Source organism: Macrosteles quadrilineatus, unplaced genomic scaffold (genome assembly GCF_028750875.1).
Source record: "Macrosteles quadrilineatus isolate MER2022 unplaced genomic scaffold, UCM_ALF_1.0 Scaffold_3__2_contigs__length_128488019, whole genome shotgun sequence".
Lineage (NCBI taxonomy): Eukaryota > Metazoa > Arthropoda > Insecta > Hemiptera > Cicadellidae > Macrosteles > Macrosteles quadrilineatus.
Window position 1 is genome coordinate 38,721,250 of NW_026542596.1, and position 15,165 is coordinate 38,736,414.

Here is a 15,165-nt window from a genome sequence, read left to right on the forward strand (position 1 = left end):
AAAAAATACGAACAAGGTTATGAGGGATAGTTTATAAAAGGTTGTTAACTTAACGACTATGGTACTTAATACAACTTTACTATAAATATTAAAATATTCAATTAATTTTTTATTGCTAAAACTGGGAAAAACACTGGTATAGCTGTTCGTTTTTAATTGTTAATTGTTTAAAATAAACCAAACAATTACTTATGTTGAAGGAAAAGTGTTTCTAATATCTCTGATACAGAGAAATAACAATGTACATAATGATTCTTGTAAACAAAATATATTAATATTACATGGTAATTTATATACCTTTGATTTTTGTGTTGCTTAAAGTACTTAAAATAGATATTCACAAACATAATTTTACAATTTCTCTCTTATTGACTTGAAACATCATAAGTCACACATAATCCAATCAAGTAAAAACATTTTAGACAGAAGTAATACTATAATAAAATGCATTAATTTCAGCTATGCAACCCTTAGAGTAATATTTAAGCTTCTTTATTTGATTAAAACAATTTTATTTCAGTGAAGTGAATAAGGATAAACGAATCCAACATAGTTATAATTACATAGTTTGTTGATAAATGCCCACAGAACATTATGTGGCCTGTTTAGTTCATACGGAGTCAAATTTGTAGTCGGTATTTAGAATATTCCTGGTTGATGTTCACCGTCAGTGCCAACATTACTTGGTAAACCCAGGATACAGACAACAATAAGTCCTTGTTAGCAATATTACCGTTTGCACAACGCAGCCAGCTCCACATTTGTTATCATTTGTGACCACCCCACTGTGATTCGTCCCACTGCTATCTGGTATCAATATTTGATATGTTGATAGCTTCTGTCACCACAAATAATCTCTATTGTCATTGTGTAGTTTGCTCAAACAGTTTTTTAGGCATGATTTAACATTAACTTTTAGGTATTTGTTATATCCCAATTAAAAAAAAATACCTTTCTGTGGTCGCCCAAAACTCAAACTCGAACATTTTGACGAAAACAATGCCTTCTCCATATACGTATAGGGTGAGAAAATTTAAATTAACCTATCTGTAATGTTGTAAACCATGCCACAGTATTCAATTAAGACCAGTTGGTGTTTTGCTACATGAAGACAAATGCCAATTTTAACTCCGCCATATTAAGTAACCATTAAATGAAATAGTGTTGACTTAATTGTTTAAAATGTTCATACTTGAATGATAAATACAGGTTTGAGGCTGTGAATCAAGTTCGGCACTACACTTATTGTGGCTGTATTTTTTTATTATTTTATGACTACACACGATGACTTAGTTCTTTTAACTCAGCTTTTATTTACAAAATGTTTGTATTCATAATTAGTTTGTTTTTTACATTGGTCGAAGTAGAATAGCCACAGCTATTCCTAAATAGAGGAATCCAAGCCAAGATTGGCTTGTCAAAATATAAGACGAGCCATCAGATTTTATCACAGTCCAGTTTGCTATTGCCATTGCTTCACTCGAAGAAGGAACTGGGTCCTCCTCAAAGTCTAGGTACTTGGGTCTTCTTTGTACGTCAGAATGGTAAACTTTTACACACCAGATCCTCTGAAAAAAAATGTTTATTATTGAACTAATACTTGAGGTTGAACGGCATAGTAAAACCTGTCAACATGAAAACATAAAAAAATACAAGCAATATTTCATTGTTGGATGTTGTTATTTTATTACATAGTGTAGTTTCTAGAAAACTCTGTGAAGGTATTGAGTAAAAAAAAGAAATACTATGGATATGTGAGTTTCAGTGGAATGTTTATAAAAAAAACACACAGGGAAGAGCAGACATAAATTTGAAAATGGGGCATGCTGTAAGAATCTGTACTAAGTAAAAATAGTATTCTTCTAAGGATAGATGGTGTTCCTCAATGGCAGTTTACTCTGCTGCAAGAAACACACATCTTTACACTATGCACAAAAATTGAGAAAATGCAGTCACACTTAGTATACCCAAATCCAAGAAATGTTTGATTAGGAGAGAAATAGTTCTAAATGGTAGTACTAAAGTATAGTGTTTCTGGTGTCAGAGTGGATTCCTTCTCGTTTATATAAGTCCGCTGTCCTTACAAAAGTTTTTATAAATAAAAGTAAGTAGTTTTGTTTATAGAAGTAAAAAAAAATGTGGATAAGATCATACAAAGAAGGTTTGAGTTTGAGAGAGATGCCTTTACGTCCAATTTTGGGTTTAAAGTGTTTGGTTTTTAAAGACTTATTTATTCCCATTTAAATTAAAGCAAAGACTAAGGCTGACGCTAAAGCAAGGGAAATGGCAAAGATGAGGCCTTTTGGCTAAGGCTTAAGGATAAGGCTTAAGGCTAAGGCTTAGTCTAAGACCAAGGCTGAGGCTAAGACTTAGGCTCATAGTACACATTTTTGGCAAGCCTGCTATCCTTAACAAAAGCATTACAAGTAAACATTAGATTATTTATCCATAGATAAAACATACTCCTTTAGTAGATTTGTCATCCTTATGGAACAGCTAAAGCCAATTTTATTGCTAGCTCTGTCCAGTTCATTGTTAGTTTTTGATATTTTGGTCATTTAAAATCTCGTTTGACCAAATAAAAAGATTTAATCATAACAAACAACTAGTCCCTTAGTTACAACCAAACAACCAGTTAGTAGTTAGTAACAACCAAACGAAATTAACTCTAAAATAATATAAAAAAATTCAGTTTCAAAATTGTAAACCCCAGCGATCAGTGTCACCGTAAATTAACTAAAAAAAAACCGAGCATCAAAATGTACAATGGGCTGAGAAGTCTACTTGTGTTGGTTGGTCTATGGCTTAGCTTCTCTTAAGTTGGCAAATAGGCTCTACCGTCTCAGGATCCAGCACGGTGCCGCTGGCGACGTACTCCTGCTCCCAGGATAGATGACCGTTGGTTGTGTTCACCCTCCAGGCGGTGTCCTTGTCACTCCATCCCTGGTGGACCCAGAACAGCTGTGGGGGTTGGTCGGGTCCGGTGGAAAACACGTCCAAACCGATCAGACGGATCCACCTACACCAGCGAATGTTTAGTTATGAAAAATAATGGTTTTGCTAATTAATGCCAATATAAACAAAATATACATGTAGACGTAGATTTAGGTTGGTAGCAAAAATACAACTATTATATTATATCACAAGTGCCCAACGTTGACACACGAGGGCGTATATTTGAAAGCGTAAACGAGACAAAGATGAGAGAGGTATGTGGCAGGTGATTGACGTTTTCACAAATCTCAGTTGTTAAGCTAAGTTTTCATAGTAGGATCAAGACGTGGAGGGTATAGATCTTTCTCTAAAACCGTCTACATTTTGTGAACGGAGTATAGTGATTGATGTGATTGTGCTTTGTTGTCTAAGACAATCTGTAAGGACGTTTGACTAAAATCACCTGTTTCTTTAGCAAGGATCATTTGATCAAATACATAAGTTCTGAGTCAAGTGTGGAAAAAGCAAAAGATACTGACTTTTTGCAAGGTCGAACAAGCCACTATCTGATTGGCGAGTACTAAAACCACACGATTTTTGTATGAAGTAAGCACTTTGTATAAAAAAAAGGTCTTGTTAAACGCCTTGTATGACATTCAAATATTTGAAAGATGTTAGTTATACCTCCTCTGAAGATAACCTTTGAAATGCCTAATTTTAAGACCATTGTTTGGGTGGCTGAGTGATTGTAGTGCTCGCATTCAAATCTGATTCGATTCAAAACAATATCGTTATCAGTAGTTCCAGTTGAAACTTGTAATTGGGCTACCGATTATTAATGATTTCTAACAACAGGTCGACAACAAATAACAAGATCAGGGTTGGACCGTTCCCTAAAAACGTTAATAAGTGCCACTGGTGTGGATAAATAAAGTAAATCATTATATTTTCAAACAGAAAAGAAGTTGGGTAGATGCTTATTAAGATTTTGTTAACTTACAAATTATTGTGCTACGGCAGGTACTGTTTTTAAAATAGAACACAACTGACACTGACAGTACAGAATGAGCTTTGGGATAAACACTAAACATTTTGCCTGTGTGTGCTATCAACAAAAGAATTGAAATCGTGTGTAAACACAATCTGTCATATCATGTCCAACTCTTGACAAATTTGATGTAGACACAAAAAAATGGTACAACAAATCTTATTAAAAATTATATGATATTTTTAAAATGTTTAACTTAGAAGTATCTTATTACGAATAAAAGATTTACAAACTAAATGAAAGACAATTGTTGATTTTCTTTGTTAATATCCAATCGTTAATTTACTAAATTTCCTAATGCAGAGAAAATTTTGTATGTATATTAAAAAAAAATACTACTGCGATGTATAAGTTACTAAAACTTTTAGTGCTGTAACAGACTTTATAGCAAAACTGATTGTATTTAGGCTTTGTTACCCTAGAACCCTTTAAACAGGTTGAAATATTTTAAGATGTAAAGTGTTTCAAAGGTAATTTAATTTGCCATATTTACATGAGTAAGATCAGATGGAGAAACTAGGAAGCGTGTCACTATTTAATCAACGCCTGACATACATAAGACAACGACATAGACTGAAGTAGAAGACAACTTGACAACTTCTACACAGGAAATGGGTCAGCGGTAACGCGAGTTAAGCTCTAGAACCAGAAGTTTCTAATTACTTGGGGATTGATTGTGGCACGTCGTATAATGCCTAAGGGCAGGTTTGGATAGTTTAGTTAGAGCGATACTAGTAATTTGTTACTGTTTACTGGATGGAAATGTTAATTTGTAATGGTATATAACCTGTAGATATTTGATATAAATAAATATGCGTTGCTATTCATTTATAACTGATTTTTAAAAGAAACTCTTGCTATCCGTAGCACAGTTTGTTTATTGTGTATACTTTTACTCATAATACTTCAGGAAATGGATTATGATTGAAAATATAAATTCAGTTGACCCTTACCCATAAAAAAATCAAAATGTAAACTTAAGGTTCCTTCTCTTGAAAGAATCATTCGTCAAGAATCTTGAGCTGCACTTAACTATAACACAATGTAAACTATTTAACTCCATATAGAAAGTTTTCATTGCTGCATATTATTTTGAGTGTTGTACAAGCAACATACTGTACATACTGTAAATACTGTATATTCGTTTTCTCATTTGCTGGACATAGTCATTTGAGCTGTGTTTGAAAGCCGATGTTTGGGAGATGTTACAGTTAACCATCATCAGAGCTCAGATCCAGTAATTAGTAGGTTTAGTTTTAAACTTTGAGTAAAAAATGTTTTTTAATGCCTATCTTCCTTGACACGTGCCCTGAAAGAGTACTTCAACCAATTCTAAATGTAAGCATTCAAACACTTCCAACCCGTACCAACGGGCATCCTTGGGAGAATGGTCGTGGAGTTCAATTTTTTTGGAAAGATACCGTTAAATACATTAATGTGCATATTTAAGTATACAGAAACTAGACTAACCAATCACTTCCGTGCTGTATCTCATAGTCCATCACATTCTCGCCCCAGTAGTCGGACGACTGCAGGACTGGGGCGAACGCCTTGGACCCACAAGTGTACACCCTCCGGTTCTGCAAGTCTAAGGCGAGGCTGGTAAGTCTCAGCCCATGGTTCAGCCTCATCCGATTGTCACCATCAAGGTCCGTCCTCAGGGAGTGGCCTGACTCGGTAGCTACGAACAAATACCTTTGGGAGTTGCCAAGCAGTATATCTCACCGACCATGAAAAGAACTTAATTTTTAACTTAGTCTAACATTAGGAATAACGTGTCCAGAGTGAATGACGTTGATGAAAGTGTTGTTAACACAATCGATCTTCATTCAAAATCCTGACTTTTAACAATTTAACACATAAAAAAAACATTAAATCACGTATTCAATTGGTTAATGAGTTAAATACTGGAACCAAAATCCATTGAACTTGTGGCAATTTCCGATACTTAAGTTCTTACCTTCTCGTTAGGTTATAAGATTTAGGACTTTTACAAATGTGATTTTTTTATTTTGAACTTCTGTGGTGTTAAGATATTTTTACTTCGGCCACAAATAAGCGTAAAAAAATAATAGATGGAATCTTCAAGAAGAACTGGTAATATTGGAATTAATATAAATTTAAAATAACAGTTTTAATTTCAAATGTATATAATAGATGGAGTTTGTGGGAAACCCCAACAGTAAATAAAGCGGAACAAACACGCTTACACATATCAAGCAACTCCTCACATAAATGTTAGATTATTGATTTCATTACAAACCTCCACTACTAAAGGCAGTTCTAATCAGTGGTTACATAAACAGTAAAGTGCCGTTACAAGTCATGTGGACAAAGCGGTGACCTCATTGAGATAGCAGAAGGCTGATCTCAAACGGTCCTGCCTTATCAACCAAAGCTACTGTGTTCTGCGTTACCCTCATGAAGCAACAAGCCAACGACACATATAGATGTTAAGTCGTTTGTTAGCTATATATAAATCCAAACTTCTATTCAATATACTGTACTCGTGAGTATGTACTTCTCCCTTTCCCTCCTCTTACCTCATGTAGGGATCCACCGCAACATTGTTGTGTCTCGTGAGGTTTCCCGCGTTTTCCACCACCACTACACTGTTTCCCTCGTTTTCGTCCAAGCCTAGTCTCCACACGAAGCCTGTGGAAGGACTAGTCCAGTAGATGCGTTCGTGCTCCCAGTCAACAGCCAGAGTGCCTACTCCATAATCGAATCTCACAATCTCTTCGCCTTGAGCTTCTGGTCCGGCGTCCTCCATTGGCAGTCTGGAAACCAGATGCTTTATTAATTAATGTAGATTCATAATACTGTACTGTATTTATAATGCTTTTGTAAAGACGTATCAGAATAGCGAAGGGTATAAAAAAGAATACATGAGACTATAATTTCGTAAGTACTTAAAATCATTCAAGTCGATGGTCATAAATTACAGTAATTCTTTGTAATCAGGTAATCAGAAGCAGCACAATTTGCAACATCATTAATGAATAGACTATCGTATCTTCTCATAAGTATAAAAAAGGATGTCGGTTTTTATATATTTGTTTGGCAGTGATAAACTCAGACACCACCGAACCGATGGCCACGAAACTAGGTACATGCATGTAGAATTTCAAGAAAGAGGTTTATACAATATTAATTTAGTGATAACCTTCAGGGCTTAGCCCTGGAACCGTCTTAAAGTTACCCATGTCAGGGATTATGAAAGAATTTTAGGTAGATTTTTTACTAACAAATATATTAAAGTAAAATAGTATTGAAGATGTTGCTTTGTAGTTTGTTTACTTTTCCCTGGGTTAATATTTTGATTCTGCCACACAGTTTAATGCAAATATACAAGAGATCTTCAAAAAAGATCAATAAGTACGATTGAGATTTTCCTGTATAATTAGCATTAATGAACAACTACTAGTCAATTAATTATAAAAAGAACGCTCTACACGCAGGAGATTTGGTAAACAATCAAATGTTTAACAATAAAGTTACTTTTGTGTCGTCCCCAACAATTCACTTACATTCGTCAAACAGTGTTAGAACAAATATACAAATATTTGGTGCATAAGGGAAACAAAAAGTAGAAATGATGTTAAATCACAAATCTACCAAAGTAAACTGACGCTTTATGAAGATTCGCACGTTTGATCAATGGTATGCTTTTCAGCACTTTGTTCTTTTTAAATTCGATAACCGACTAACGAACTGGATTATAAAATTGTCTTTGTTCTTCGCTTTGATTTTGTGACGAACGACAACGTTTTTAATTTAGCAGATATATTTGTTCCCACATATGACGAGCGTAATGGTTGTTTTATTGTGTTATTTATTCAAACGTAATACAATATTGTTAAAATTTTGATTTGATGCTGAGAATACGTAATTTGTTAAATCGATATAATGAGTAAACATTGAGTAAAAATCATTGTGGGAACGGGGTAAGAAATGTGAATTTTCAAACCTGATGTCAAATAATGTAAAAAATAATGAAATAAAAGACGTGTATTTGTATTTTGTTCCACAAGATACAAATACACACTCTATGGGTATCATAAAGATGTTTTTGCTTACACATATTCGTCTAAATACAAAAGTATGAAATCTGTATGTGGAGTAAAATAGGCGGTTAAAAAATAAAAAATATCCGTAGCCTACCTTGAGTAATCGCTGAAATTGTAAGCATTAAATGTATGAACTTTTATCAAAGTTCTTTCTCCAGATTTTACCCATCGAAATTAACGATTTTTAATTTATTGGAATACAAAAGCAGTAACAGTCATGTAAGTTTTGAGAGGAACAAATAAAGCAGCTTATATGTCCCTGCTTCAGTCGACCTTTATTCAACTAACTTTGATGCGCCTCCCAGCGTTCCAAAGTCGTATAAAACTTATGAGTCTTGGTACGATCGAAGTTTTTCAACTCGTAACAGTCACTCATGTGTCCTTTATAAACAAAATTTTGATACGGATAAAAATAATAATAATTTGTGAAAATAATGATTAAATCACTTAAATTCTCTTTAGCTTGTCTTTTGCAAAATAATTCAATGGTAATTAGTTTGACTAAAAAAAAAAACTAAGAATAAACTAAAAATATGAAGAAATGTCAAACAGTTCTGCAATTCTTTTGAAAACGTCTTCTGATACTCTCATGAAATAGGTATCTGTATAAAAAAATAAACCAAATATTGTTTGACACACATCTAAAAAATATGTGATTGTATCATTGAATAAGCTTAGAAATAAGTAATGGTTAATTTTGCGAATTGTTACAAATATACCTCTGCATAAAACTGTCTAATACGTACTAATGTTTACGAACAAACAAATATTTTCAGTACAAAATTTGATTTGATGACTCAAAAAAGGATTGTGGCGCTCAATCGTTTTTCCGTAAACCGTAAAATGCAGTTGCGCGCCAAAAGCAATCACCTTTGCTCTATTCTACGATTTTTACCTCCAAATAGCACCCCAGCCAGTGTAGTAGAATAGGTTTCTCTTATAATGGTAGTCAATGCTGTCTACATCCAAATATCTCTTAGTCAATATATTTCTCTGCCTCTTTCTGGTAGTAACATCTGTCCACGCTATGCCATGACTTTCTCCGTACAGAAGCCTAATAGGCTCTGGTTCTGAACAAAATTGACATAAATTATTTATTTTTTTAACCATTTTTATTAATGTCACCCAGTTTCAAAAATGCAACTTTTTTATTTTTTCCCTATAGTCCAGTCAATAAAGGGATTGTAGAGGACATGGAGAGGGGGAAATTTTTTTTCTGCGGGAATGTGTTCGGGGTAGTTAGAAGATAAAAATACCAAAAGTCCCCGCCCCTGGCCCTGCTGCTTCAACGGGGGGAGGGGGGGGAAAGACCCCATTTTTTAGTTTGTTACTTCTACACTGAAAACCGTGCATCGTACGGAAAAAATGTAAATTATAAAAAGAAAGATGAAATTCTCTACAAGAATGGTCATATTCATTTCTTCCGTATATGCATTGGTTTAAAAGATATTCTCAAAATAATATAAAAACTCTTAAATAAATTGATTTTTCACGAGTTTTTTGTCAAATAAGTTTATATAATCCATTAGCCTGTTGTTGTTTCACATTAATTAGGATAGAAAACAGGTTTTTGAACACTAACCTATATAATATAATATATCAATCGTATATATTGTGTTAAAAATAGTTTATATAAATTTAAATAAATTATGTATATTTGTCATGGAAACAAGTAATTTTGGCATAATTATTACACTAAAAATTAAAAAGATTATGTTTGTAGATATATTTGTCCAGGTTTATTTATATCAATTACCGAAACCAAGACTTAATACTATTGTTCATGGTCTCTCCATAATCCAATTCTTGTTCATTAGACTCAATATCTATACTGTTAATACTGTTCTATGAAATGGCAACCATACAAAGTAGGTATTTTAAGCCAAGTGTGAATGGAGATGAGTGTAGGATGAGTGGTGCGATCTTGTAGTCTTGTTAGTGACCAAGACCGACTTATTCCTTAGACACAGCTGTTAATTAATAGCCCATACAGCTAATGGCAACTAAGGGACCTACAGTTTATAGTGGAATCCGAACCACATTTTTGCCTTGGTAATTACGAATTGGTCTAATTATCAGGATAGTATTGCGGATAGTCGTAGTACTCACCCGTGCGGACGTTAATCCACACCAGGGAGTATCTTATCCACCTTGCATGCATATAAATATCCACAATTCGTATAAGAGGGGTGACATAACCGTATCTATATCATTATTATAGATATTTTTGAGGTTAATATAAATAAAATAATATTTATGCTTAGAACATGATAAACTCTTTAATTATATATTACCCGCATACATGAGCCCAAAACGTTTAATTTGAGACATAAATAAGGTCTTTCGGACAATTACTTCAAAAGATACAGCAAGAAATCTAAATTTCCAAGATGGCGGCAGTTTTTTTCAAAATGGTGGCCGTTCTCCAACTGCGATTTCTTGGGACTTTGTGTGGGCCACTCAGAACATTGTTTTGAACATTTCCACCAATTTTCAGCCTGTTATCAATTTTGTCCGCACTGGACTAATAAATTTAAACTATACAATATCATATACAAGGATAGTTTCTAATCAGAACTCCCCCCCCTCCCAAAGGACCGCCACTAGTCAGTAGATATTCATTTGAACAGAGACACCAAAATTATAGTAACCAGGAACAGTTAATCCCTTAATCAAGTTTTTGGCAAATGTACTCAAGATTATAATGCCAGATGTGCAATTTGTGCATGCAAGAAAATGTCCAATAAGTGTTCTCCGTTATGCCAGAACTGCAAGGGATCTTTTTACATGAAATGCCCATTCTGATGAATGAGGAAGATGAAGAATATACAGGCCTACACCGAATTCTCACTTTGATAGCCAATATTGAGTCTAATCAACAAGAATTGAATGATGGAGATGTCCTAGATGGTGGTTTTCAGTTCCAGATGGCACCAGTTTTGGGGGCAGAAGTCGGACCCTCTCGTCCCAAGTGAGCCAGACCATGAACAATAATATTAAGTCTTGGTTTCGGCAATTGTTATAAATAAACCTGGACAAATATAGCTACAAACATAATCTTTTTAATTTTTAATGTAATAATTATGCCAAAATTACTTGTTTCCATGACAAATATATATAACTTATTTAAATTTATATAAACTATTTTAACACAATATATACGATTGATATATTATATTATATAGGTTAGAGTTCAAAAACCTGTTTTCTATCCTGAATGATGTGAAACAACAACAGGCTAATGGATTATATAAACTTATTTGACAAAAAACGCGTGAAAAATCAATTTATTTAAGAATTTTTATATTATTTTGAGAATATCTTTTAAACTAATGCATATACGGAAGAAATGAATATGACCATTCTTGTAGAGAATTTCATCTTTCTTTTTATAATTTTCATTTTTTCCGTACGATGCACGGTTTTCAGTGTAGAAGTAAAAACCTAAAAAATGGGGTCTTTCCCCCCCTCCCCCCGCTAAAGCAGCAGGGCCAGGGGCGGGGACTTTTGGTATTTTTATCTTCTAACTACCCCGAACACATTCCCGCAGAAAAAAATTTCCCCCTCTCCATGTCCTCTACACCCCCCTTTTGAGCATTCATTGACTGGACTACTATTGGACATACCAATTGAGAGTACGTGATATAACCTTGATATAACGTGATATAACCTACAACTGAACTGACTTTTATTGGATGACAGAGAACGATTTTTGGCAATCGTTCGTTATCCCTGTTATCCCTAAGCACAAATTTCTTAACATCTCTAAGCACAACGGTCAGGACTAATTTTTTTACATGATTAATTTAGGAATATGCATTTGTAAAGTAAATGTTTTATAATTTTTAAGGATATATTTTTTATTCCGATACTAATACAATAATGTATTTAAATAATGCCTATTACATGACTATCATTAAACTTCATTACAAGTCTAACTAAAGCTTACAAAATAAAATCAAAATATAAAGTAGTAAGGTCTACTGTTCAAATGCAGTTATTTTGGTATAAAAAATGTCATGTTTAAAAACTAATTTTACTAATTAAATCTATAAAGTACAACGTAGAACCTCTCACCTTCCAATGTACTGCTGTTCTGATACACAGACTCACCATCTGCAATAATCTCTAGAACACCTGCAAAACATTATCATTAGTAGGCCTATATCTAGGATCGATCAAATCACACCCCCTTTGTCTATTTAATAATAGTTTTTTTCTAAATCTCCTTCTAGCCAAAGGGGGTTTGGAAGCTTTGAGTAATTTTGATGTTAGTAGATACAGTACTTTAAATTAACCTAATGTACACATTTAACTATTTTAATTTTCTATTGCTATAAGCCTAGTCCTGTTTGTTTCTTATATTTTTGTAAATTTAACTATTAAAAGTTTCCGTACATATTTTGAATAGCGCAAAAGCATTGTGATGCTTCAACAGTTATCGAATTTAGCACCATTGGTGAAGAGCTTATGTTATAATATTTTGATAAGATGTGACATTTTCTATCTGCAAATGTAAAGGTGTTTGCCAGACAAATTACTTTCATTATAAAACAATACTAGAGAACCTCAGCGTTGAAATAAATATAATATCAGAAGAATAATAAAATAGGTGACTTTTGATTGAGTAATATTGAACTTAACTGATTCAAAAGATCGATATTTTAAATTAAAGCATATAATTAACTGATTAATTTGAGTATAAAACATATAAAAAAACATAAACAATACTGGAACTATTGATTCTTTATTACGAATCAATAGTTCCAGTATTGTTTTTTTCTTCTTTTTTTAGAAAACCTTGCGTTTGCTTGGAACTCGTTTGATTTAAATAACTAATAGTTTAAATAAAAGCCAGAATTTCACTGAAGGTTCTTAGACAAAAATATATATGATTATATCCTATTAAAATATATTATATATATTTTATATCCTATATTTTATGGGAATATTTTATATCCTATAAAATATTCCTAGTAAAATACTTCTTAAGTTAAAGTAAGAATAAAAAAGAAATTAAATTTATGTTTTTGGTCAAGTAATATAGTAGATAAATATATGCCGATGCTTGATGTGAAACTTTACGTACATACCTTCATTTGAGACCTCAATTATTAAAATCGGTCGGGTAGAAGAGCCAAACGAACTCGGAAAAGAAAAACAAAATTTATCTTCCATAAGAAATACAGCAATTTTCGTTTATACGTATAAGCCAAGTGGGACTGTAGATAAAAAATGCCGATGCTTGATGTGAAATCTGTGCGTGCATACCTTCAATTCGAGACCCATATCAGGACAATCGGTCGGTTAGAAGAGCCAAACGAACTCAGAAAAATTATAGGTACGGTATACAATTTAAATGCTCAGTTTTTAACTTGAAATCAAAATTTATTTTTAATGTTTGGTTTAAATGTTTGTTATTATTTACCAACTTTATGTGCTTCACTACCCTCTTCACGACAACACAGGACAGTAACATTTCAAATTAGTTTAGATTAAAAGCGAAGTTTAAAAAAGTTTTGATCAAGTAACATTATCCTTGTTTGGGGATGAGAGAAGATGTAACAGTTTGATAAGTATACACTTATCAGTTGTGCAACGGCCTTGGTGCTGCTCTTATCTCTTATCAAACTCTGAGGTCGAAATGGGTGATAGGATGTTCCGGACTTGAACTGGTTTGGAGGCGAAATGTGAAGATATAACGCGAAAACAACCGAAATATCATTGTTGTGTCAAAGTTGTGCAATAATACTGACGGAAGTTGTTTTAAATGTTTGTATTAAAGCAGTTAATCATTTTGTTCACAATTAAGTTAAAAAAATGTTTAAAAAATATGAGAGTGTACATAATGGTGAGCAACGCTTTTAGTGGCAGCTACTTTCAAACAAGAGTAAAGATAGAAATCGGTTGGGGATAGCTTTTACTCAGTACTAGGGTAATGCATTAAGGGTTTACCACGCCTAATACAGATACAAAATGATTTATTACAATTTTATCAAGCTGAAAACACACATTTCACGTAACGAATTCTCAAGCGTATTTGATTTGCTATCAATAAAATTAGTATATTGTAAACGGTTGTAAGAGTTTTGATATAGTGAAAATAAGGAAGGCTAAATTGAGCTTTAACATCAACAAAAAGGCTGAAGAATATTTACATCGATGCATTCTTTGCTTATAATAGAAAAAGTTGTTTTTATTAGTATTTTTGACAGTATATAACATTTTACAACAATAACTTTAGCTAGGTATACCAACATTTTGTATTTTATCTAAGTCATTTGTAACATATTGATATGTATGCCTACATAATTCAATTAAAATTTTAATAATCAAGACAACAATTACCTATTGGTAAACAATATAATACCAAACAACCTTACGTTTTTTTTAAACATGATTATTCTAGTTCAATTTGTTCTATGATTTTCACAGATATATTTTCCTATAGTAACATTACTTGAATGCTAAAAAATCCCTTCGTTCATCGACAAAACTAGAAAGGAGACCATGAAATCGATTTTGTACGAAATAAATTTGCAGTTTTAAACAATCAAACATGTCCACAAATTTTCCTTAAAGTGTTAAAATACATAAAATCACTTTTAGAAAAGGCTCACTATAACACTGAAAAATCCTTCATAGCACACGTGGCTTCCACACAAAAATAACAGTTTACAAAAAAGCAAACTTTTTAACTAAGGTTGACTTTCAATCCTTATTATTATATCCTAACGACTTTAATTATGAGTTTATCAAACATGAATAAGACTTGCCTAGATTGACTAACCTGCTACTAGAACGATGAAGCCTAAAGCCCAAGGCTTCATGTTGAAGTGGCAAAAGACAGCAGACTGATCAGATGTTATCTTACTGAACAAACTGACCACAGATCATTCAAACAATGACCGGGCTGGAATCGGTTCAGTAGGTCTATGACGCACCAAGCGATCATTTCCTTATGTTCATATCTAGGCATAGAAAGTGAATGAGCATATCTAGTATTGGAGTGTAATAGTGGACCAATCTGATCTTCATAATCTGTTTCAAGTTCTAAACATAAATAGTGGTTTTCGTAGGCCATTGCCATGAATCTATGAATCAGAGTCCATT

The 15,165-nt window shown here is 33.1% G+C and overlaps 1 protein-coding gene across 1 annotated transcript; it reads right to left on the reverse strand.

Annotated features, from left to right (window-relative positions):
• Positions 1–1,219: 1,219 nt before the first annotated feature.
• On the reverse strand, positions 1,220–14,955 carry LOC128990184 (uncharacterized). The gene is made up of 7 exons (XM_054412469.1): positions 14,843–14,955; positions 12,130–12,189; positions 8,948–9,122; positions 6,526–6,762; positions 5,453–5,677; positions 2,839–3,019; positions 1,220–1,568 (listed from the first exon to the last, which is right to left on the reverse strand). The coding sequence occupies exons 1-7, from the start codon at positions 14,880–14,882 to the stop codon at positions 1,350–1,352; spliced, it is 1,137 nt and encodes a 378-aa protein (XP_054268444.1). The 5' UTR covers positions 14,883–14,955; the 3' UTR covers positions 1,220–1,349.
• Positions 14,956–15,165: the final 210 nt, after the last annotated feature.

What these genes read in the sequence shown, in the direction of transcription:
- LOC128990184 (XM_054412469.1), bottom strand. Translation starts at nt 14,882, where the DNA reads ATGAAGCCTTGGGCTTTAGGCTTCATCGTTCTAGTAGCAG. An exon ending in ATACAGCACGGAAGTGATTG is followed by an intron (nt 3,020 to 5,452) that starts GTTAGTCTAGTT and finishes TCGCTGGTGTAG; the next exon opens with GTGGATCCGTCTGATCGGTT. An exon ending in CCGTGCTGGATCCTGAGACG is followed by an intron (nt 1,569 to 2,838) that starts GTAGAGCCTATT and finishes ATTTTTTTTCAG; the next exon opens with AGGATCTGGTGTGTAAAAGT.